Consider the following 22,312-nt stretch of genomic DNA (forward strand, 5'->3'; position numbering starts at 1 on the left):
GGAAATCTCTCCAACGTACACACACCAAAGGCAGGTGGTAAGAGTGGGAGAGGTTCCTGATCAGAGATGTGATGGAAAGAATGTTGGAGCCTCTACCATCATGCTCCAGGCTACAATGGGCACGTAAAAAATGCACAGCAACTCATGACTCCCTGGGTGAGCTGTCAGACACCAGCACCACGCTGGTAATGGGTTGTGAAATTCTTTGGTTCCATCCTCATAAGCTTTTCTTTCCAGGAATAACATGGCAACCCTGAAAAATCTCGGACGTTTCTTTTACAAAACGAGCCAGCAGACTGACAGAGAAAGAGAGTCCCGCATAGAGAGGCAAAGATGCAATAAACACGGGAGAGGTTGAGGAGGCCGGCAATTTGACTTCTTGTTTGTAATTCGTAACCCTTACACCCCAAGCAGATGGTTTGTGAAAAGGCAGCTTTTTAATTGGGATCTATTGGTGGGGCCTACCCAATACCAAGCTCTCAATTAAACCCTGACATTTCAAAACACTGCCAACACTCATAAGCAGGCTCAACAGTTTGAGTACTGGGTTGTAGCAGGGAGGAGTCAACACAAGTGCCCAGCTCTCAGAGCCTCCCTGAACCCTCCCATTCTCACCTCAGTGTTGCATGCTCGACAGTGAGGCAGTGGAGGTCAGAACTGCAGCCAATCTTTACACGTTTTATGAGCTTTTATTTACAGAAACACACATTACAAGCATGTGCTTCCTAACCCAACAACCACAGTTTCTGTCTGTTCCTATATATAGCACAAGTGATGCCCAGCACCTTTTTTAAAAAATTCATTGAATTGCCAGCATTTATTGCTCATTCCTAATTACCCTTGTTCATTGCTGTGGGTCTGGAGTGACATGTAGGCCATACCTTATAAGGACAGCAGATTTCCTTCCCTCAAGGGTATTTGTGAGCCAGCTGGGTGTTTACAACCTTTTCCGTGGTGGGATTCAAACCCGGGTCCCCGGAACGTTACAGGGGGTCTCTGGATTACCAGTCCAGTGGCAGTACCACTGCACCACCACCTTCCTCTGAATACAGCTAAACACTAACTAATATACAATTATCATTCCGGGTCAATCCCAGTAGATTTGATCCCTGAACCAGGAAATGCTGGCCTTTGCTGGTGGTGTGAAACACAAGCTAATCGGGCTGGCTGCCCTTTGTGCATCCCACCTGACTTTGAATGGAAGTCAATGGAAAGGTGAGATTGATTGTGGCATTGATGAACGACTGAGCCAATAATGCCCATTTTGCGCCCCTGCTATAGATGAAAATTACCCTCTGTGTGTAAACTAGGCCGAGGCCTTAGTACTGAAAGTGGAATCAATACCACACCTTTCTAGATCCCTATAGAACCAATACTATGGAGCTCCACCATATTTAAACATTCATTCACAGGCAAAGCCAGCTTTTATTGCCCATCCCTAAGTGCCCCTCAGCAGGCCCAACTGACTGACTCACAAAGCCATTTCAGAGGGTAGTTAAGAAACAACCATATTGCTGGTGCCCTGGAGTCACATATAGGCCAGACCATATAAGATCAGCAGATTTCCTTCCTTAAAGAACATTAATTAATGATTCAGATGAGTTTTCAAGACAAGTCGATTGTTTCATGGTCACCATTAATGATACTAGATTTTTATTCCAGATTTATTTAATCGAATTTAAATTCTCCATCTGCGTGGCTGGGATCCAGTCTCTTGATCATTAGTCCAGGCCTCTGGAATACTGATCTAGTAACATAACCAATGTGCTACTGTTCCAAATGTATTTTCTGCATTTTGTGAGAACAGTAAATGAGTACATACTTTACTTTACCAGAAGTACCTAATTGGCTGTCAAGTACCTTGGAACATCCAGAGGTTGTGAAAGATGCTATATAAATGCAAATTCTTTCTTTTTTTTATATAAGAACACAAGAAGTATAAGCAGCAGGAGACCATATGGCCTGTTGAGCCTGCTCCACCTTTCAATACAACCATGGCTGATCTTGCACTTCAACTCCACTTTCCTGCCCACTCCCCATATCCCTTCTTTCCTTGAGAGACCAGGAATCTGTCTATCCCAGCCTTAAACGTATTCAACAATGGACCATCCCCAATCCCCTGGGGGATTCACAACTCTTTGAGTGAAGTAATTTCTCCTCATTTCAGTCTGAAAAGGTCGGCCCCTTATCCTGAGACTGTGCCCCCGTGTTTTAGATTCCCTGACCAACGGAAACAATCTGTGTCTACCCTATCAAGCCCCTTCAAAATCTTGTATCCTTCAATGAGATCACCTCTCATTTTTCTAAATTCCAGAGAATAGTGGCCCAATTTACTCATCTCTCATCATAGACAACCCTCTCACCCCAGGGACCAATTCAATGAGCCTTCACTGTACAACCTCCAATGCAAGTATACCCTACCACTTGCCTGGACAAGTGCAGCTCCAACAACACTCAAGAGAGCTGACACCATCCAGGACAAAGCAGCCCGCTTGATTGGCACCCCTTCCACAAACATTCACTCCCTCCACCACCGACGCACAGTGGCAGCAGTGTGTACCATCTACAAGATGTTCTGCAGCAACTCACCAAGGCTTAGATAGCACAATGGAGCATTCAAAACCCATGACCGCTACCTCCTAGAAGGACAAGCGCAGCAGACACCTGGGGACACCACCACCTGCAAGTTCCCCTCCAAGCCACTCACCATCCTGACTTGGAAATATATCGCCATTCCTTCACTGTCGCTGGGTCAAATCCTGGAACTCCCTCCCTAACAGCACTGTGGGTGTACCTATGCCACATGGACTGCAGCAGTTCAAGAAGGCAGCTCACTACTGCCTTCTCAAGGACAATTAGGGAAGGACAATAAATGCTGGCCCAGCCAGAGGCACCGACATCCCATGAATGAATTTTAAAAATGGAGACCAAAACTGCACACAGTACTCCATATGCTGTCTCACCAAAGTCCTGTACAATTGCAGCAAGACTTTTTTATTCCTCTACTCCAATCCCCTTACGATAAAGCCCACCACACCATTTGCCTTCCTAACTGCTTACCGTACCTGCAAGGTAACTTTCTGCGTTCCTTGTACAAGCGCACCCAAGTCCCTTTGAACATCAACATTTACAAGTTTCACACCTTTTAAAGAAACATTGAAAATATTTAATTTGTACACTGTCCCAACACTAAAGCTGAGAATACATATTAAGGTGTACTGGATGCAGGTGGATATCTGGTATTAAGCAGGAGTTGGGATGCAGCAATGAGGCTTTGCTGCACTGGGTAATGGTCCTAGAGCTTGGCTGAAATGGGGTGGGAGCCTTTGAGTTTTAGCAGCACACTGTCAGGGCTGCTGGGGTTTGGCACTGGGGGGGAAATCCTACCCATTTGTCTCCCTCTCAGTTTAATTATACTCTGGGAAGTATTTATAAGTCAGCAGTCAACAGAAGTTACAGCAGCTGTATAATCTGTATCCTGTCATTTTCTCACCCTCATTTACGTAAACTGAGACAGACTATTCATAGAGCCAACGTGTTATATAATGAACGTGAACTATATAAACTTCGGATTTTCTTAAAAGAGTATTTTTTAAAACACATCAGAAATTTCAACGATTACCACTTTAAACTCATTCAATTCCAGGAGAACAAAGTGTGAAGTGTTAATATATCGATACTGGCCATTCTCATCACAAAATATTCACACAGAAAGGAAATACAGCACCTTCATAATCTCAAGACATCCCAAAAGCTCTTGACAGCCTTTCGAGTATGTTGGGAATGTAGTCACTGTTGTAATGAAGGAAACACTGCAGCACCTTAAGCTCCCCTCAACATCAATATGACAATGACCAGATAATGTTTTTCTTGCCGTGATGTTGATACATATTGGCCAGGAAATCTCCCAAACCCTTCTTCCTTCAGTGCTGTGGCATCTTTTATGTCCACCTGAGTGGGCAGACAGGACCCTCAGTTTAACATCTCATTGACAGACAGCCCTTCCAACAGTGCAGCACTCCTTCGGTACTACACCGGATTGTCGGCCTAGATTGATACACTCAGTTATCTGGAGTGGGATGTAAACTTACAACACTCTGATCCAGACATGAGAGTGTTACCAACTGGGTCACAGCTGACACTCAGCATTTTCCATCACGGTGTGCTGACATCAAGGTGTTTCATTATTAAGGCATGACAGAGAAAGTTAAGGTTTCTCTCTATACAGCTTACACAGTAACTCAATACTTGGGTCGCAGGTTCCTGTGAAAAAATTCCATGTAAACATTACCCTGGAGACTCCAGTTACTATTACTGATCATCACCCTGTAGTGTGAGTTGCTGCCTGCTGTTAGCCGACTAGGTTTTAATGAAGTCCCAGATTGAAAATGGTTCACTTCCTGAGTACAGGCTTTGCGTGGACCGGGAGGGCACTCCACCCACTTTACACCCAGTTCAAATAGAAGCGGAAAATACACCAGCACCCCCGCCACCCCCCCCCCTCCCCGAATCCTTGCAAGCTCAAAGGAAAATAAAAAGGCAATCGAGTCCTTTGTACTGCTCCCTCCGGTTGATTCCCAGCTCAAGCCCGTTCAGGGAGACCTTCAATTCTTGTTCCACACTTTCCCTCCCGGTTTAATTTTGTTTTCAGATTCTTTTCTTGGGAGACAGTGGTGTAGTAAAAATGCCACCAGACTAGCAACCCAGAGACCCAGGCTAATGCTCTGGGGACATGGGTTCAAATCCCATCCTGGGAGCTAGTGGAGTTCAAATCAATGAGTAAGTCTGGAATTGAATGCTATTCTCATTAATGAGGACCATGAAACCATTGTCGATTGTTGTAAAAACCCATCTCATTCACTAATGTCCTTTAGGGAAGGAAATCTGCCATCCTTACCTGGTCTGGCCTACATGTGACTCCAGACCCAAAGCAATGTGGTTGGCTCTCAACTGCCCTCTGAAATGGCCTAGCAAGCCACGCGATTAGGGACAGAAAACAAATGCTTGCCTTGCCAGCAATGCCCACATCCCGTGAAAGAAAAAAATTCCTACTAATTTCCTGAAACGTGTTGCTGCTTCTGCTGCCTTGAGTTTTACTCCAGATTGGGAGTGCTTCACTGCTCCAGTTACACAAGTGTTACCTCTGTCTACAAGTCATTTCTCCCTCTACCCCAATTCCTGCCCCTCCCATCTAACACAGCCGCTTACTGCTCCCCCATTCTGCAACATCGCCCCCCACCCACTTTGTATTCCTCTTGTATCTCAGAGCTTCCTTCCACCCCCACTACAACTTCATGTCCTTCAGGCCTCCTCTCTTCTATGCTCCACAACGATCTCTGCTCCCACATCCCCAGTCTTCTCGCAGCTCTTCTCTCCGGCAATTCAGCAATATTTGAAGACGTATTCCCCACTCCCATTTGCCTCCCTGCCCCTCTGCCCTGCAGTCAATAGCGTGATCCCTTTGTCCTCACAACACAGTATATCATTTAGAATGAACGTGAGTAATGCCATGGCAAATCTGCTGAAGAGAGATGTTTATCTCTTCGAAACCAGCTCAAGCGGAACAGGTGAAACTCCAATTCCTGTCTGCTAGCTGCAAGCTGCCTACTTCAAGTGGCTTTGCAACAATCTCAGCTCAATTCCTACAGGATCTGTTTCAACACGGTAGTACTAGCCAGAATAAATAGGAACTAACACAGAGAAAGACCGAAGGAGGACTGGTGCAGGAAACAGGCAATGTTGCATTCATTCTGAGGCTTAGTGGAACAGTAGTATCGTGGTAATGTTACCAGACTCATAATCCAGAGGCCTGGGCTAATGCTCCAGACACAAAAGCTCAAAGAATCCCATCACGACAACTGGGAGAATTTAAATTCAAATTAATAAATCTGGAATAAAATGCTAGTCTCATTGATAATGATCGTAAAACTACCAGATTGTTGTAAAAACCCATCTGGTTCACTAATGTAATTTAGGGAAGGACATTTGCCAACCTTACCAGGTCTGGCCTATGGGTGACTCCAGACCCACAGCAATCTGGTTAACTCTTAGCTGCCCTCTGCAATGGCTTAGCATGTCACTCAGTTGTATCAGACAGCTACAGAGAAGAGTACTGTGGGTGTATCTACACCATATGGAGTAAGGCAGTTCACCTTCTCAAGGGAAATTGGGGTAGGCAATAAGTGCTGGCCTTGCTAATGATGCTCACATCCCAAGAATGAATAAAAAACAGAGCTCCACAGGCACCAACTGCCCTCCAGTATTATGTATTTTTCCTAGCTCAGTTATATACAACAGTCACAGATCCTCTGAGACGAAAGGTTGAGGGTTCAAGGCCCGCTCCAGAGACTTGGACACATAATCAAAAAAATAATCAGCCTTCGGCTAGGTGCACAAGAAAGGGGAAATAAAACATCATCCTTAGCTAGACTAGTAGAGCAATAGAGAATTGTGTTGCTGCTGTATAAAACCTTAGTCAGACTCCATCCAGAGCACCCTGTACGGTTCTGGTCACCTAACATTATGAAAGATATTATTGCTGCAACCATATTTAGACCAAGTGTAAGCTATAATAATTAACAAAGTTGGGCTTTTTTTTTGGAAAGGAGACTTAGAAGTGATCGAAGAGTCAGAAGAGAGTTAACAAGACTAATCCAGGAAAACAGTCAGCTGTGGGGATGCTCAATTCCCACAAGATAAAAATGAAGAGGCTAGAAGGGGAGTACAGCAAATTTATTTTTGTCAGCCAATGGACACAGACAACCTCCTGCATCTAGTGACACATGAGACAGACAAAGCACATGCTTAAGTCTGTCTTCCACAGCTTCTTTTTAACTGGAACAGGTCACTCGCCTGAAGCTATGGCTTGAGGTACTCCACTCCACATCAAGCACATCTGACCAGGAGTCTCTCCCCCTCTTACAACTGCCATTGGTGAGTCGGAAGGGTTTGCATGTTGCTAATCAACCTGTTCAGCTGCATTGTGGACACGCCTTCCTTGACCACCAAGTCCTGGAGTGGGACTTGAACCCAAAGTTTCTGGCTTAGAAGAGGGAGGCCACCCCACTGCATCACATGACCTCCTCCAAAGGACATCTATAATGGAATAAATTAAAGGCAGTCAATTAGCTGTGTTTCTGGAGAGAGGTTGGTGGATATGGTGAAAAGGTGGGTAGATGATGCCCATCTATCAAAAGACTTATTGGGAAGAACAGCTTTTCCTGATCCTAATTGTGGGAACTGTAGTCCCCTATAAATAGCGTTTCTTCCCAAACAGCATGACAGGAAGTCCAATGATCCAGAGTTAATGGTGTTGCTTGCTAGTGTTTGAAATGATTAAGCAGAAACAAAAGCACAACATTTTTGAAATGCTGCCAACATATCATCACATCTCAAATGTTCCAAGCCCTTTTCAAATTGAATGGTGCAATGGTAACACTGGCAGAATTGCTGGTTCAGCTCTTCACCCTGTGTTGCTGGTGGCACTCTTATCTTTCAATGCAATACTGGAAAGCACAGAAAAAAGTGTAAAAGCCCCAACAAGTCCTTCGTGGCTCAATGCCATCGACCTGTTTTCTTACTATGCCCTTCATTGCTACACGTAATAATTGCCCCTTAAACCTGTTTGCTCCATGGCCTCCTCTGCTAACTCATTCAACTCAAAAACCCTTTGGACAAAAGGTTTTCCTACTCGCAAAAGCAAGGAAGCGATGCAGTTCTAGTTACTTCCATTATGGACAGGATGTTAGGATCAAGGAAAAAGAATGGCTAAGATTCACCAGAATTAAACCAGCATTCAGAGATTATGGTTTTGAAGAATCATGGAATGAGACAGCACAGAAGGAGGCCATTTGGCCCATTATGCTTGTGCCAGCTCTTTGGTAGAGCTATACAATTAATCCCACACCCTCAATCTTTCCCCATAGCCCCCATAAGGCAAATTATTTCCCTTCAAGTATTTATCCAGACGAATGTTATTTGAATCTGCTTTCGTAGTGCTTTCAGGCAGTGCATTCCAGATCACAACAACTCGATGTGTCAAGCCATGTTTCCTCATGTTGCCTCTTTTTTTTTTACCTTAAATCTGCCTATGACTGGATGTTTGGTTCCTCCGGGTCCATAAGGTGGTGTGTCTGTTGTCCATAGCCAGTGGTGTCTCAGTCACAGTTCTTTGTCCAATAGGACACCAGCTCCCATGTCCAATTTGAAGTTTATGAGATGGCCATGAGCCAAGATGCCCCCATTCCAGAACAAAAATCCATGATCTTTGGCTTCACCCAAGAAGCTTGGTTGTGTGTCCACTTGGTGTGCTGTCTCGAGCCCGTGAATCTTCTTGGGATCCTCTGTGCGTTTTGGTGTTTTGGCTTTTCACAGCTTCCCAAAGTGTCCTATTCAGTTACATTGAAAGCCTTGGGCTGAAATTGCAGGACATTGATCACGCCTGTGGGGGTGCTTTTCTTCATAGCGCTAGCATGGTCACTCTGCTAATCAGTTAGGGTATTGCTTCATTTGGCCTGGAGTGTCCCTGTTTCTGTGCTATTTCACTAGCTGGACAGTGGGGTTTACTTTGTATTATGGTTTGCTTTCTCCCCTCAATATGGATCGGTGTTGCAAACGGATTTCAGATTGCCTGAATTTCCAGTGTGTCTGTCTTTTTAACCACACCTGAAGCATTCATGTATCTAAGGAATCTCTTTCTCCAAAGTCCCCAAGTTTGTGATTGATCTGGGGCTTGGATAAGCCCAAATTGATCTGGAAGAGTGAACTTCTGACCATGGTTAAAATTTTTAAATCACTGGATCAGCTTTAAGAGGCTTCTGAAAATCCAAGATGGTGCCGCCATACGCTTCTTCACAAAGGGGTTTCCCCCGCATCCTAGTTTTGGCAGGCTCCTGCAGTAATAGTGTTCACGATCTCTGCCTTTAAATCTTTCCCACAGTGGCTGCCTGGATCGACTGGTTAAGGGTCTTCCCCGCTTCAACACAATATTCTCGGGGTCTTGGGAATGTCGAATCCCGGCTTTTGTTGGGTTTTTAAAGTTGGCTACTCCAATGCAATTAATTTTTAACTAATTATTACTTTCTCAGAGTGAACTTGGCCGTCACGTGTACAAGCGCAGACTCGGGAATTGGGTTTCTCAGGCTGCAAATTAAATGGCAATTTATGACCTCTGCAGTATTTAACTTTTCTCAGGACGTGTTGTCCAGGAATTTTACATTTTTAGCTCACCCCTGCTAGATCTGCTGACTCTGCACACTCTGGGTATTGAAGCTGGACTCCCACGGGATTCAGTGGAGTCTTCTGCTGCAGTGAGGAATTTAATTTTTGCCTTCAGCTTCCAAGCCTTTCTTTGGAGCTTTTCTCTGGTGATTTCTTTCTACAACTTCACTTCTTGAGCTTCCCTTCAGGTCAAAATGAGCTTTGGTTTTTCCTTCCGTTTTCTATTTTTAATTTTCCTCTGCAGTCTCTGCGTGGTTTTAAGTTGTTCCATTCACTGCCACCACGTTGTAAGGTGTTGGTCTTATTAAGGTATTCGTAGTCTTGGGTAGTCAACAATAAGTATTTATTAACTTTTAGAAACTATATACATAGGTATAGTAAAGGTCCCAGCTAGGAGCTGTCTCCATGCTTGCTTCTACACATGGCTCTGTGCTACACTACACTAATCCAAAGGTGCAGGTGACGTGTTCTTTTACATCCCTTTGTGGGTGGTACTATACTCAGTCTCACGTTAACCCTTTATGTGCCAGGCCCTTACACTACATATTTCACTTCCTTCCTGTGTATTTCTGGGGCATACAGACCAGAGGCCTCCAGATTTGAACCTGGGATTGTGTTGTGGTAGCTAACCTGTATATTAAGGCTAGGAGCCGGGGCTGCTGCATTTTGCCTTAGTGCCGCTTGCCTTTGCAAGAGGAAAGATAATAAGCAAGAATCATTCCCTGAATGACTTCCAGTGATGCCCAGACTGGATGGTAGCACAGTGGTAATGTTAGTGGACTAATAATCTCTAACACTTAAACTAATGCTCGTGAGACATGAGCTCAAATTGCACCACATCAACTGGAGAATTTATTTTTAATTAATAAATCTGGAATAAAATCCTAGTCTCATTAAAAATGCTCATGAAGCTACCAGATTGTTGTTAAAAACCCATCTGGTTCACTAATGTCCATCAGGGAAGGAAATCTGCCGTCCTTACCTGGTCTGGCCTACATGTGACTCCAGACCCACAGAAATGTGGTTGACTCTTAACTGCCCTCTGAAATGGATAAGCAAGCTGCTCAGTTGTATCAAACCATTACGGAAAAAAGCACAGCGGGTGTACCGACACCGCATGGACTGCAGTGGTTCAAGGAAGTGGCTCTTCACCACCTTTTCAATGGCATTTATGGATGGGCAATCAATGCTGGTCTTACCAGTGACGCCCACATCCTAAGAAAGAATAACTTAAAAAAAGAGACACCCTTCAGATAACAATGGAATGATAGTCCCAACCTCTCACGATGAGACTCATGACTTTTCCTCTCTGTGTTCACCACTATTTCCTTGTCCTTTATGACAAACGGAGTGCATGGGCCGGGTGTTGGGGGGAGCTGCAGACTAGCTAGTATGCGAGTGGCAAAACTCCCAGCCTCAACGTCTTAAGCTCACAGGCAAAAAAAAAAGTCAAATTTGGAATGGGATCAGGACAGAGCCCAAATAAGAGTTAGCACCTTTGGAAAAGGAGAGTCAACAAAATGAAAGGCAAATTCAAAAGCTTTTTTTTTGGAAACAGTGAGGTTTAATAATTAAATGGACCATGGCCCAGTGCTTTGTAAAACTGCCTGTGATCGATGTCTGTGAATACTGTGCTCTCTCAGTTTAAGATCCTGCCAAGTATTATCACTAGTGAACTGTGTCCCTTTACACCATGATATAGTCATCATGCAGGGCTATCAGGGTACAGCCATTCCCTTGATGTACCATAGAGCGGGCTGACACAAGTCTGACCTGGCCCCACACTCCCACACTCATCTTTACATCCCAGTGCACTGAGATGCCAAGCTCAGGCTTAAATGGGGCGTGTTGACAAGCGTCATGGCTGCTGACCCAGTGCACCAAGGGATTCGGATGAACCCGCCTGCTCCCTCAGTTGCCGATTATAAGCGGCCCAAGTGGAATGAGCCATTAAACAAAGCTGGGGGTGGGGTGGATGATGGGGGGAGAGAAAAGAGATCAACAGCTGCCATCTCCTATGAGACAGGGGGTAGAATAGGGCCAAGGAAGGGGCTGGGATCCAGGGCTGAGCTCAATTCATCCTTAGGATGTGAGCATGACTGGCAAGGCCAGCATTTATTGCCCATCCCTAATTTTTTTCCAAAAATATACTTTATTCATAAAATATCTAAAAGTACATTCCAAAACATTTCAAATTGGACATTACAGAATGCGCTATAATATTCAACTTTTCTCCACAGAGCATATTGCATGCTGAGATGCCTCAATGCACATGGTAATTACAATATACAGTCCATGTCAAGCATACAGCCCAAGGGGTTTCGACACAGCATCCAGCCCTTCGATGCGCTATGGTTGAAAGGCCTTAGACTGTGGCCTTTCCCCACTGCATCTTTGCAGCAACTACAAGCTTTAGTGTATCGTCCACCCCTAATTGCCTCTTGAGCAGGTGGAGGTGGTGAGCCACTTACAACTGGGTGGAGGTGTCAGCTGTGGCTCAGTTCATAGCACCCTCGCCTTTGAGTCAGAAGGTTGTGGGTTCATGTCCCACTCCCAGAAAAAAAGTCAAGAACTGTGAATGTACTCGAAAGAGTTACAACTGGGTGGTTTCCTAGGCCATTGCAGAGGGCAGAGAGCAGTTAAAAGTCAACCACATCATTGTGGGTCTGCAGTCACATTTAGGCCAGACCAGCTAAGGACAACAGGTTTCCTCCCCTAAAAGACATTAGTGAACCAGATGGGTTTTTACAACAATTCCATGGTTTCGTGGTCATGATTAATAAGCGTAGCTTTTTAATTCCAGATGTATTCATTAACTGAATTTAAATTTCTGCAGTAATTGTGGAGGGAAAAGATTTGAACACATGCCTCCAGAGTATTATTCCAAGTTTCTGGATTACAAGTCCAATAACATTACCACTATACTACCAATCCCACATTGTTCATTTGCCTGTTGTTTAAAATTCATTGAAAACTAATGTGTGGTACTGGCACATCAAAGAATACAGGGAACAGTGAGACCTCAGTACTCCAATTACCTACCTCTTTCAACTCCTGCATTAATTTTGCAGGACAAAGTCTTATGTGGGCACTTTATTCATTGTGTTAATGATATGTTAATTAGATTGTAAAATACACATGTGAACAGCATTGTTTAATTGAGTATTTCGAGCATTTGACTGTGCACCCGGGTGTCTCTGGAGAGGGAGCACACAGTGTCCACCAGTACACTTGAGGCCTTGTGTGACTGGTGGGCACCGTGGGGGGCTGGAGTGCTTCATCAGCCCCCAAAACCACATTTTAATTTAATCAGATAAATTTTCTTTGGAGTTCTGTTTCTGTTACAGTGCCCTTTTAAGGAGCTGTTACTTTAATTTAACTTGTTAATTTGTTAAATGATTAATTAGTCCACTTTATTTTGCTTTATTTTATTGGTATACACAAAAGAGTAAAAAGGGAGACTGTGCCCCTGTCATGAAGCTATTAATGTATATAATGTTATTGGAATTTTTTTTTAAATAGAGATTTAGTCTATGTGCGTGTTAATTGGATTAAAGCCAGCTAGTCTGGGTGCTTTGATGTATAGTAGTTTTGAGGTGTATACAGAGGTAGAGGTATGTTTGCAGCTTGTTTAATGGAGCATTCAAGAGTGGGAGTGAAATCTTGCACCTAGCTGGGAAACACCAAGCAATATGTTTATATTACTAATAAAATTGGTACTATGAAAGGGGTTTTATTGTTCGAAGAGCTGGAGTTCAAAGGGCCTGGTGATTGAATGTCAATTTTCATCCTATGAGATGTGTTGGACATAACCTAAGGGGTGTTTGTGTAAGCAGGGCAGAGGCATGTAATATCAAAGCCTGTAAGCCTACAACTGTCTGCAAAGGAACCTCATTTTGAATTTGTAAAGTGAAAATGCTTTGCCTGGTGTCTGGTTAAGTCTATTGGTTATTGTTGCCTTAGTGGAGATTAATTTGGGATTTTGTTAAAATTTATGATAATAGTAATTTGTAGCCATGTGTATGTGTTTAATTTGGTGTAAATTAATAAATATCTCATTTAGTTTGATATAAAAACCTCTCAAGAACTGGTGGTCTTATTCCTGAATTTAGAGCTGCAACTCAAAACATACCAATTGAAAATATAGGTCATGACAGTTGTTTAAAGTTTCCCTCTGGGATTTTAAATAACAGCCTTTACCAGCTGCTGTGTCATAACAGCCCTGGAGAGGGAGCACATGGTGTCCACTGGTATGCTTGAGGCCTTCTGTGACCAGTGGGCACCAAGGGGGCTGGAGTGTGTCATCAGACCTCAAAACAACTTTTTAATTTGGCCTGGAATAATACTCTAAGTTTTCTTTAAAGTTTTGACTTTTGTTACAATGCCCCTTTGAGGGGCTATTGATTTGTTTTATTGGCTATTTGATTAATCAGCCTATTTTGTTTTATGGTGCTCAAAAAAAAAGTACAAAGGAAGATTGTTCAGACACTTGGGGTGGTAGGTGCAAGGGAGACATATGTAATGCTGCGTTCTGTGAATAAACCTATTGTCAAAAAAAGGATTTCTTTCTAGTTTCATACATCATTGTCTCACTTGGGATCCAATTATTGCATTATACAGCTGCTTGTTTTTAAATGCTAAATTCTTTCTTTGGGTGAAACTAAACGATGTTTATACTATTTTCCATATTGGACCTCTCTTCATTCTGGTGCTGAGTGTATTCCTGTACAAGACCTAAACCTGGGCACTAGCCAGCTTTAACTTCCATTAGCCATTGGAGAATAGGGTTAGGTTTCTCCATTATGGCCAGTGTGTGTGAGGGAGAAGGGAAAACAAAGAGAATGTAGCAAAAGAGAGAAACACATCATCCAACGGTATATGAGGTTGCACTGATCTCTATTTTAACTGGCATCAGACATTACTTGTGTTAAGCACATGGAGAATAAAGAAAGACTTGCATTTATATAGTGTCTTTCATAAACTCAGGACATACTAACATGCTTAACAGCACTCTTGAAAGTGTAGTTATGGCAGCAATGCAAAAAGTGCAGCAGCCAATTTGCGCACAGCAAGCTCCCACAAACAGCAAATTGATAATGACCAGGTCATCTGTTTTACTTGTGATGATGATTGAGGGTGTAATATTGGCTAGCACACTGGGAGAACTTCCCCTTTAATCCTAACAACATAGAATGTGGCTTGGCCAGCTTTTGTTGCCCATCCCTGATTGCCCTCAAGAAGGTGGTGATGAGCTGCCTGTCTGAACCGCTGCAGTCCATGTGGTGTAGATACACCCACAGTAGGAGCTTTTACAATCCATTATTGTCTCATCCAAAAGATGACACCTCCAGCAATGCAGCACTCCCTCCGAACTCCCTTCCTAACAGCTCTGTGGGTGTACCTACACCACACAGACTGCAGCAGTTCAAGGACTGTAGTGGGTCAAGAATGGCGCTTACCCCCACCTTCTCCAGGGCAATTAGAGATGGGCAACAAAAGCTGGCCAAGCCCACATCCTATGGAAGGATAAAAAGAAACTGCATGTGAGCTTCAGCCTGTATTTTATGCTCCAGAGACTGGAACAGGACTCAGACCCACAGACCGGTGATTCAGGAGCAAGAATATACAGGCTGAAGCTCACATGCAGTTTCTTTTAACCCTTTCATAGGATGTGGGCTTGGCCAGCTTTTGTTGCCCATCCCTAATTGCCCTCAAGAAGGTGGTGGTGAGCTGCCTGTTTGAACCACTGCAATCCATGTGGTGCAGATACGCCCACAGTGCTGCTTGGAAGAGAGTTCTGAAGGAGTGCTGCATTGCAAGAGTACTACCCACAGCCACCACCCCTGTAACTTACTGCTTTCCCGCCACACTCTAAACCTGCTTCGCACTTTTTCCTTCCATCATGGAAGGATGAGAGTGTGCAGTGAAGCCAGTTGGGAATAGGAGCCCTCTGAAGAAAATAAAACAACAACTTACATTTAAATAGCACCTTAAACATAGCACAGTCCCCAGGTGTAATCAAACAAAATCTGACAGCCATTCACATAAGGAGATATTAGGGCAAATGATAGGTGGGTTAAAAGGAGCACCTTAAAAGGAGAAAAGAGAGGCGGTGAGGATTAGGGAGGGAATTCCAGAGCTTAGGACCTTGGAAGCTGAAGGCAAAGTGTCCAATGGCTGAGTGATTAAAATCTGGGATGCTCACGATGCCAGAACTAGAAGAGGGTAGAGATCTCGGAGGGGTGTAGTGCTGAAGGACATTACAGAGATAAGGAAAGTATTAATTATTTATCAACTGGGCGTTAATTGTATTGAGGTGAAGGGCATAAATTGGGGGTATTAATTGTATTGAGGTGAAGGGCATAAATTGGGGGTATTAATTGTATTGAGGTGGAGGGTATAAATTGGGGTGTTAATTTTATTGAGGTGGAGGGTATGAATTGGGACTCACTTTGCACTCTGCTGTTGGAGGTGCATGGTATATAATGTGTATCTCTGCAAATATAAGCAAATTAAGTGAATAAAGGCTTGACTTTGGCATTCTATCCTTCACTGCATGGCTATTCAAGTTTACACAGGGAGGGTCAGGGAACGCAGGGATTTGAAAAGAGGAGAAGAATTTAAAAGGGATTTTCTTTTTTAAAAGACTTAAATCAAACTTATGCAGATAAAACGGAAATTAAATCTGTTATTAAGGATTAGCTATGTGCAATTTGGCAACAAAAGTGGGATATGGATGAGAAAGGAAGACATTTATATCTGATTCAAACAATGTGAAGTTATCCGGTAAATTCACTGGGAAGTGTAGAAGGGATAAAGTGATTATGAGCAGGATTAGGATTGGGCACTGCGGGTTAAATAAGTCTCTGTACTTAATAAGGAAACATGTTGATGGTTTGTGTCAGGAGTGTGGGGAAGGATTCCTGCAATCGGCAGAGCATGTTTTATTACACTGTACTAAGTTTGCAGCTGAAAGGGGAACTATGCAGTCTAATTTACAACAGAAGGGTCTACAGTGTGATATGGTGGCTAGTATTTTAGCAGTTAGATTTGGGTATTGGGATATTTACAAAGCCGTGTTGTCCTTTTTATATTTCACAGGATTAGCGCATATCATTTACTTTTCCTCTTTTTTTATTTGCATTGTACTTCCTCTGATAAAGTAGATGGCAGTAATACTTCAAAGAGGTGTGAATTTGCCAGAAATCATAAAAGGAAGAAGATGAAACTTATGCAGCTGGCTTTCTATTTTAGAAATTTCCAGAAATCCTGCTCTTCAGCTGCACTTGTCTGATCTAAAACCCTGTAATGCATAAACACCAGCAGCAATCCTGATGTGGTGCACCAACAGATATCTGATCTAAACATGAATAAGTAAAGCGATGTCCACTGACGCTCAGGAGCCACAAGTGAGGCTGATAATTTTTCATCATCAGGTCAGCGAATGAGTCATGAATTGAATGAGTAAAACTTTCTACCAGTATTAAGTTGTGCTACTTCCATGAAAGTTGCCTGATGTAATTATTAATCCTGTCAACAACAACGTCTATTTATATTGTCAGAAAATGCTGGAAAAACTCAGCAGGTCTGACAGCATCTGCGGAGAGAGTAACAGAGTTAATGTTTCGAGTCTGTATAACTCTTCTTCAGAGTCATTCGGACTCAAAACGTTAACTCTGTGTTTCTCTCTCCACAGATGCTGTCAGACCTACTGAGTTTTTCCAGCATTTTCTGTTTTTACTTCAGATTTCCGACATCAGCAGTATTTTGTTTTTATCTTATTTATATTGTGTCTTTAATATAATGAACCATCCCAAGGTGCTTCACAGGAGCATTATAAAAGGAAGCATGACACCAAGCCACATAAAGAGAAATTAGGTCAGATGACCAAAAGCTTGGACAGAGATAAGTTTTAAGGAGTGTGTTAAATGAAGAAAGTGAGGTAGAGAGGCAGAGAGGTGTAGAGAGGGAATTCCAGAGCTTAGGGTCTAAACAACTGAAGGTACGGCCTCCAACGGTGGAGAGATTAAAATCGGGGATGCTCAAGCGGCTGGAATTAGAGGAGTGCAAAGATCTTGGAGAGCTGCAGGGCTGGTGGTGATTACAGAGATAGGGGGGGGTAAGGGCATGGAGGGATTTGAAAATGAGGGTGAGAATTTTAAAATCAAGACATTATGTGATGGAAGCCAATGTAGGTCAGCGAACACGGGGTGATAGGGGAACGGAAGCTGCTTCGACAAGGGCAGCAGAGCTTTGGATGATCTCAGGTTTACAGAGGGTACAACGTGGAGGACCAGGGGTCCATTGGAATTGTCGAGTCTGAAGGCACGAATGAGGGTTTCAGCAGCAGATGAGCTGAGATGGGGCAAAGTCGGACAATGTTAAGGCGGTGGAAATAGGCAGTCTTACTGATGGCACGAATGTGAGGTCGAAAGTTTACCTCAGGGTCAAATGTGACACCAAGGTTGCAAACAGACTGGTTATTGTCATCCTCTTGGCCTTACACATTCCACACTTCTCACTAGCCTGCCATTGCTCATTCCGCTTGCGTGTCAAATAATTGGAGGAGGATAGTTGTATAGTATTTACATTTCCTTTCTTTTTTAGAATTGGCCTCAGGTAAGAAAGAAACTTCTGCCACTGATGTGACCTTGCACTTACCAGTGTTCAATTCACCCCCGAACACGATGGCCTTGGCCCTGGAGACGTTGATGCAGTGCGCCAATGCGTCCACGCGAAGGTTGAAGTTAATCAGTGCCGCCTCCACGCCGACCTTAGCCATCCCCAGCCACAGCCCCACGTACTCATTCCTGCTCTCCATGAACAGCGCCACCACATCGCCAGTGCGGTAGCCCTGTTCATAAAAATAGTTGGCAACTCGGTTGGAATACTCGTCCAGGTCCCGGAAACTCCAGGTGGCGTCCGTCCCCTCGAACACGAGCGCCGTTTTGTCCGGGTGCCTCTGCACGACTTCATGGAAGATTTTCGGGATTGTGTTGCTCAGCTTCAAGTTCCGCTTCACGTTAAGTTTGACTTTGAGGAGGACACCAGCAGCACTGAGGTAAGAGGAGGCAAAAACAAGACAAAGAAACATGAACACAGAGAGCTCTTGGTCCCTCCAACGCCTTGAGCACTGAGGGATGACAACAATGGACAGCAAAACCCACTCCCACTTCCGCTGGGTCCTTTCAAACAATTTCAGAAGAAGACGCACATTCTCCCAGTGTCTTGGCCAACATGTGTCCCCAACCTGCAGCTAAAACAGAGGACCTGCTCATTTGTTTCATTGCTGCTTATGGGACCTTGCTGTGCACAATGTGGCCGCCATGTTTCCTGCACTACAGTGGCTACTTTCTTCTGGTCACAGGAAATTTATGACGCAGGAGGCCATTCAGCCCATCATATCTGTGCTGGTCAGCAAAGAACTAGCCAGTTAATCCAAGCTTTCTGCAAAGAGTCAACATGGTTTTGCGAAAGAGAAATTGTGTTTGATAAATTTATTAGAATTCTTTGAGGATGTAACGAGCAGGGTGGATAAAGATGAAGCAGGAGATGTGATGTATTTGGATTTCCAAAAGGCATTCGATAAGGTGCCACATAAAAGGTTACTACAGAAGATAACAGCTCATGGTGTTTTGGGGGATATATTAACATGGATAGAAGATTGACTAACTAACAGGAAATAGCGGGTCAGGATAAGGGGGTCATTGTTAGGTTGGCAAACTGTAACTAGTGGGGTGCCGCAGGGATCAGTGCTGGGGCTTCAATGATTAATGATTTGGATGAAAGGACTGACTGTATTGCAGCCAAATTTGATGATACGAAAATAGATAAGATTGCAAGTTGTGAGGAGCAGTCTGCAAAGTGATATAGGAAGGTTAAGTGAGCGGGCAAAAAGTTAGCAGATGGAGTATAATGTGGGAAAATGTGAGGTTGTCCACTTCGGCAGCAGGAATAGAAAAGCAGAATATTTATTTAAATGAAGAGAGACTGTAGAATGTTGCGGTACAGAGGGATCTGGGTGTCATTGTACATGAATCACAAAATGTCAGCATGCAGGAACAGCAATGAGGAAGTCAAATTGAATGCTACCCTTTATTGCAAGGGGGATGGAGTATAAAAGTAGAGAAGTCTTGCTACAACTGTACAGGGCATTGGTGAGACTGCACCTGGAGTACTGCGCACAGTTTTCATCTCCTTACTTAAGGAAGGATATACTTGGATTGGAAGAAGTTCAGGGAAGGCTTGCTAAGCTGATTCATGGGACTAAAGAGTTGTTTTATGAGGAAAGGTTGAGCAGGTTGGGCCTATATATTCATTAGAGTTTGGAAGAATGAGAAGTGATCTTATTGAAACACGTACAATTCTGAGAGGGCTTGACAGGATAGATGCTGAGAGGATGTTTCCTCTCACGGGGGTAATTAGAACTAGGGGGCAGAATTTAAAAATAAGGGGTCTCCCATTTAAATCAGTGATTGATTAGTAATTTCCTCTCTCAGAGGGTGAGTTCCCTCACAGAGAGCAGTGGAGGCTGGGTCACTGAATATATTCAAGGCTGAGTTAGACAGATTTTTGATCTACAGGGGAGTCAAGGGTTCTATGGGGAGCAAGAAATTGGAGTTAGAGCCCCAATCAGATCAGCCATGGTCTTACTGAGCAGCAGGCATGATGGGCCGAATGGCCTACTCCTGCCCCTATATCTTATGGTCTTGTATGATCTGAGGCCCTGCAGGTCACGGCTCTTCAGCTGGACGTCCAAGTAATTTTTAAATGTAATGAGGGCTTCTGCTTCAGTGAGCTCCAGGTCCCTACCACCCTCTAACATGAAAAAAAAGTTTCCTCATCTCCTCTCTAATCCTTCTACCAATCACTTTAAATCTTTATCCCCTTGTTTTTGACATCTTTGCTAAGGTAAATCAGTGGTCCCTATTTATTCCATGTAGGCCGCTCACAATTTTATACACTGCAGTTAAGTCACCGCTCGGCCTCCCCTGTTCCAAGGAAAACAACCCCAGTCTATTCAATCTTTCCTCATAGCTAAAGTTCCTGGCAACATCCTTGTTATATCCCTTCTGAGCCCTATCAATGTAATCACATATTTCCTGTAATGTGTACAGAAGAACTGTACACCGCAACCCAGCTGTGGCCTAATTAGGGTTGCATACAGTTCTTGCATAACCTCCCTACTCTTATATTTTATACCTCAGCTAATAAAGAAAAGGATGGCACATGTTTTCTCAATCACCTCACTGAACCCTCCTGCTACCTTTAAGGATCTGTGGACATGCACTCCAAGGTTCGCCTGTTCTTTCTGATTTCTCGGGGGCCAGATATGCTCTGATACTGTTGCTGGAGGGTGGTGGGAAGCAAACAAAGGAGAAGAGTAGAGAGAAAACAAAATAAAGTTCTAGAGAAAAGGGAAAGGATGGGAGACAGCACATTGTACCAACACAGCGAGGCCCCAGCTAGTTCCCCCAAGCTTTGACTTCTTTGTATCTAACAAGGTAAAAGGTGTCAGCGATTGTCAATGCGAGATTTTTTTTCTCACAATTTGACGGTATCAGATATTCCCGGGTTAGATTGCAGCTCTGGTTAGTGACAGGATAGCGCCCCCTCTACTTGGCTCAATAACAGGGTAAATTACCATGTTCACTATTTGCTGCTAAACTGTAAGTTGCTGAAAAGAGAGACATGTCGCTGAAACTTTTCATCTTGCACCCATCAGGACAAACGCAACAATGCCAAATTTCAAACAGTCACAACTATTTATACTACATGAGAAAAGTGTGCTGATTGGCTGGCTAGAAGCGTTGCCAGGGAGAAAGCAATGGAGAGCTATAGGCTTCCCAAGCAAGCGCTAGACATTTATACACAGCAACCCATTCTATGCAAAGAAAATGAATATTTTTAAACCTTTCCCTTTTTTGAATTACCTGGGAGCCTGGGGAGTCTATAATTCCCAGTTGCTTTCTCCAACGCAATGCCTCGGCCAATCAGAATCAACTTGCCAACCAATCAGCACCCTTTTCTCCTGTAGTATAAATTGTTGTGAACATTTGAAATTTGGTATTCTTGCATTTGTCCTGATGAGTGCAAGACGAAAAGCTTCACCAACATGTCTCTCTTTTCAGAAATATTCAAGTTCTGTACTGCCAAGTGACTGTTTAAATTGTAAATGTGTTTTTTTTTTAAATACAAATGGCAAGCAAAGAAAATACCCCATCGGCTGAAGTGACACTGTGTTATATTTAGTAACAAACAGTTAACACATTCCTACGAAATTCCTCTGTCATCGGCATGTCAAAATAGATGTTAGTGTACATGAAAAGCAACGGGATAAATTTGTTATAATGTGAAATCCTACAATATGATTTTAACCCCTGTGTGTCTAAACCTTAATACCAGAGGTCATCTGCGACATTTCCATTTTTGCAATCCTTATACAGTTGACTTCAGGCTATAAGTAGTTTTGCACTCCCACTTTGTTCCAGAGCTAAGTTTCAAACTCCTCATCAGATCTACAATTAAGATCACTAACTCACACTAATTCACACTCCTGTAACACTGCTGACCTGCACCCATAACTCAGCCCCATCACCAGTGAAAATCTTATCTGTGCTTTTGATATTTCCTAGACTGGGCTAAATGAGCTGAATGGCCTCTCGCTGTCCAGTCCAGCTTTCTCCAGTTCCCTCTTTCTGTCGTCCCACCTTTCACCTTTGGACTCCCACTGCTCCAAAAGTCAACCGCGTGACCTTGTCCTGGTATAAATCCCATCACCTCCAACCTTGCTGACCCATACTTCCCTGTTAACTGAATTTAGCCTCTTCATCAGTCTCTTGAAATCACTCCATTGCCTCATCCCATCCTCCCCTGCAATCTCCTCCTTATAGTCTCTGCTGCACTCTTCACCCTGATTCCCTCCTTTTATGCTGTCCCCTCATCTCCCATCGCACCGCCACTGGTGGCAGAGTGTTCAGCCCTCAGGGTCCTACTTTCTGGAACTCTCCAAACCCCATGTTCTCTTTTGGAAACAAAATGCATCTTCCACCCACTCCTCCTAATCTTTCTCTCCTGGAATCTGGTCTCCTCT

General features: G+C 43.7%; 1 protein-coding gene across 2 annotated transcripts in view; it reads right to left on the minus strand.

Annotated features, from left to right (window-relative positions):
• Positions 1–22,312, minus strand: part of slc27a4 (solute carrier family 27 member 4) — a 60,219-nt gene that overhangs the window by 31,227 nt on the left and 6,680 nt on the right. For both annotated transcript variants that reach the window (XM_078550088.1, XM_078550087.1), the window contains exon 2: positions 17,881–18,275. In XM_078550088.1, the coding sequence (XP_078406214.1) occupies positions 17,881–18,275 (395 nt within the window). The remainder of the gene's footprint in view (positions 1–17,880; positions 18,276–22,312) is intronic.

This window comes from Cetorhinus maximus, chromosome 10 (genome assembly GCF_964194155.1).
Source record: "Cetorhinus maximus chromosome 10, sCetMax3.hap1.1, whole genome shotgun sequence".
Taxonomy (NCBI): Eukaryota; Metazoa; Chordata; class Chondrichthyes; order Lamniformes; family Cetorhinidae; genus Cetorhinus; species Cetorhinus maximus.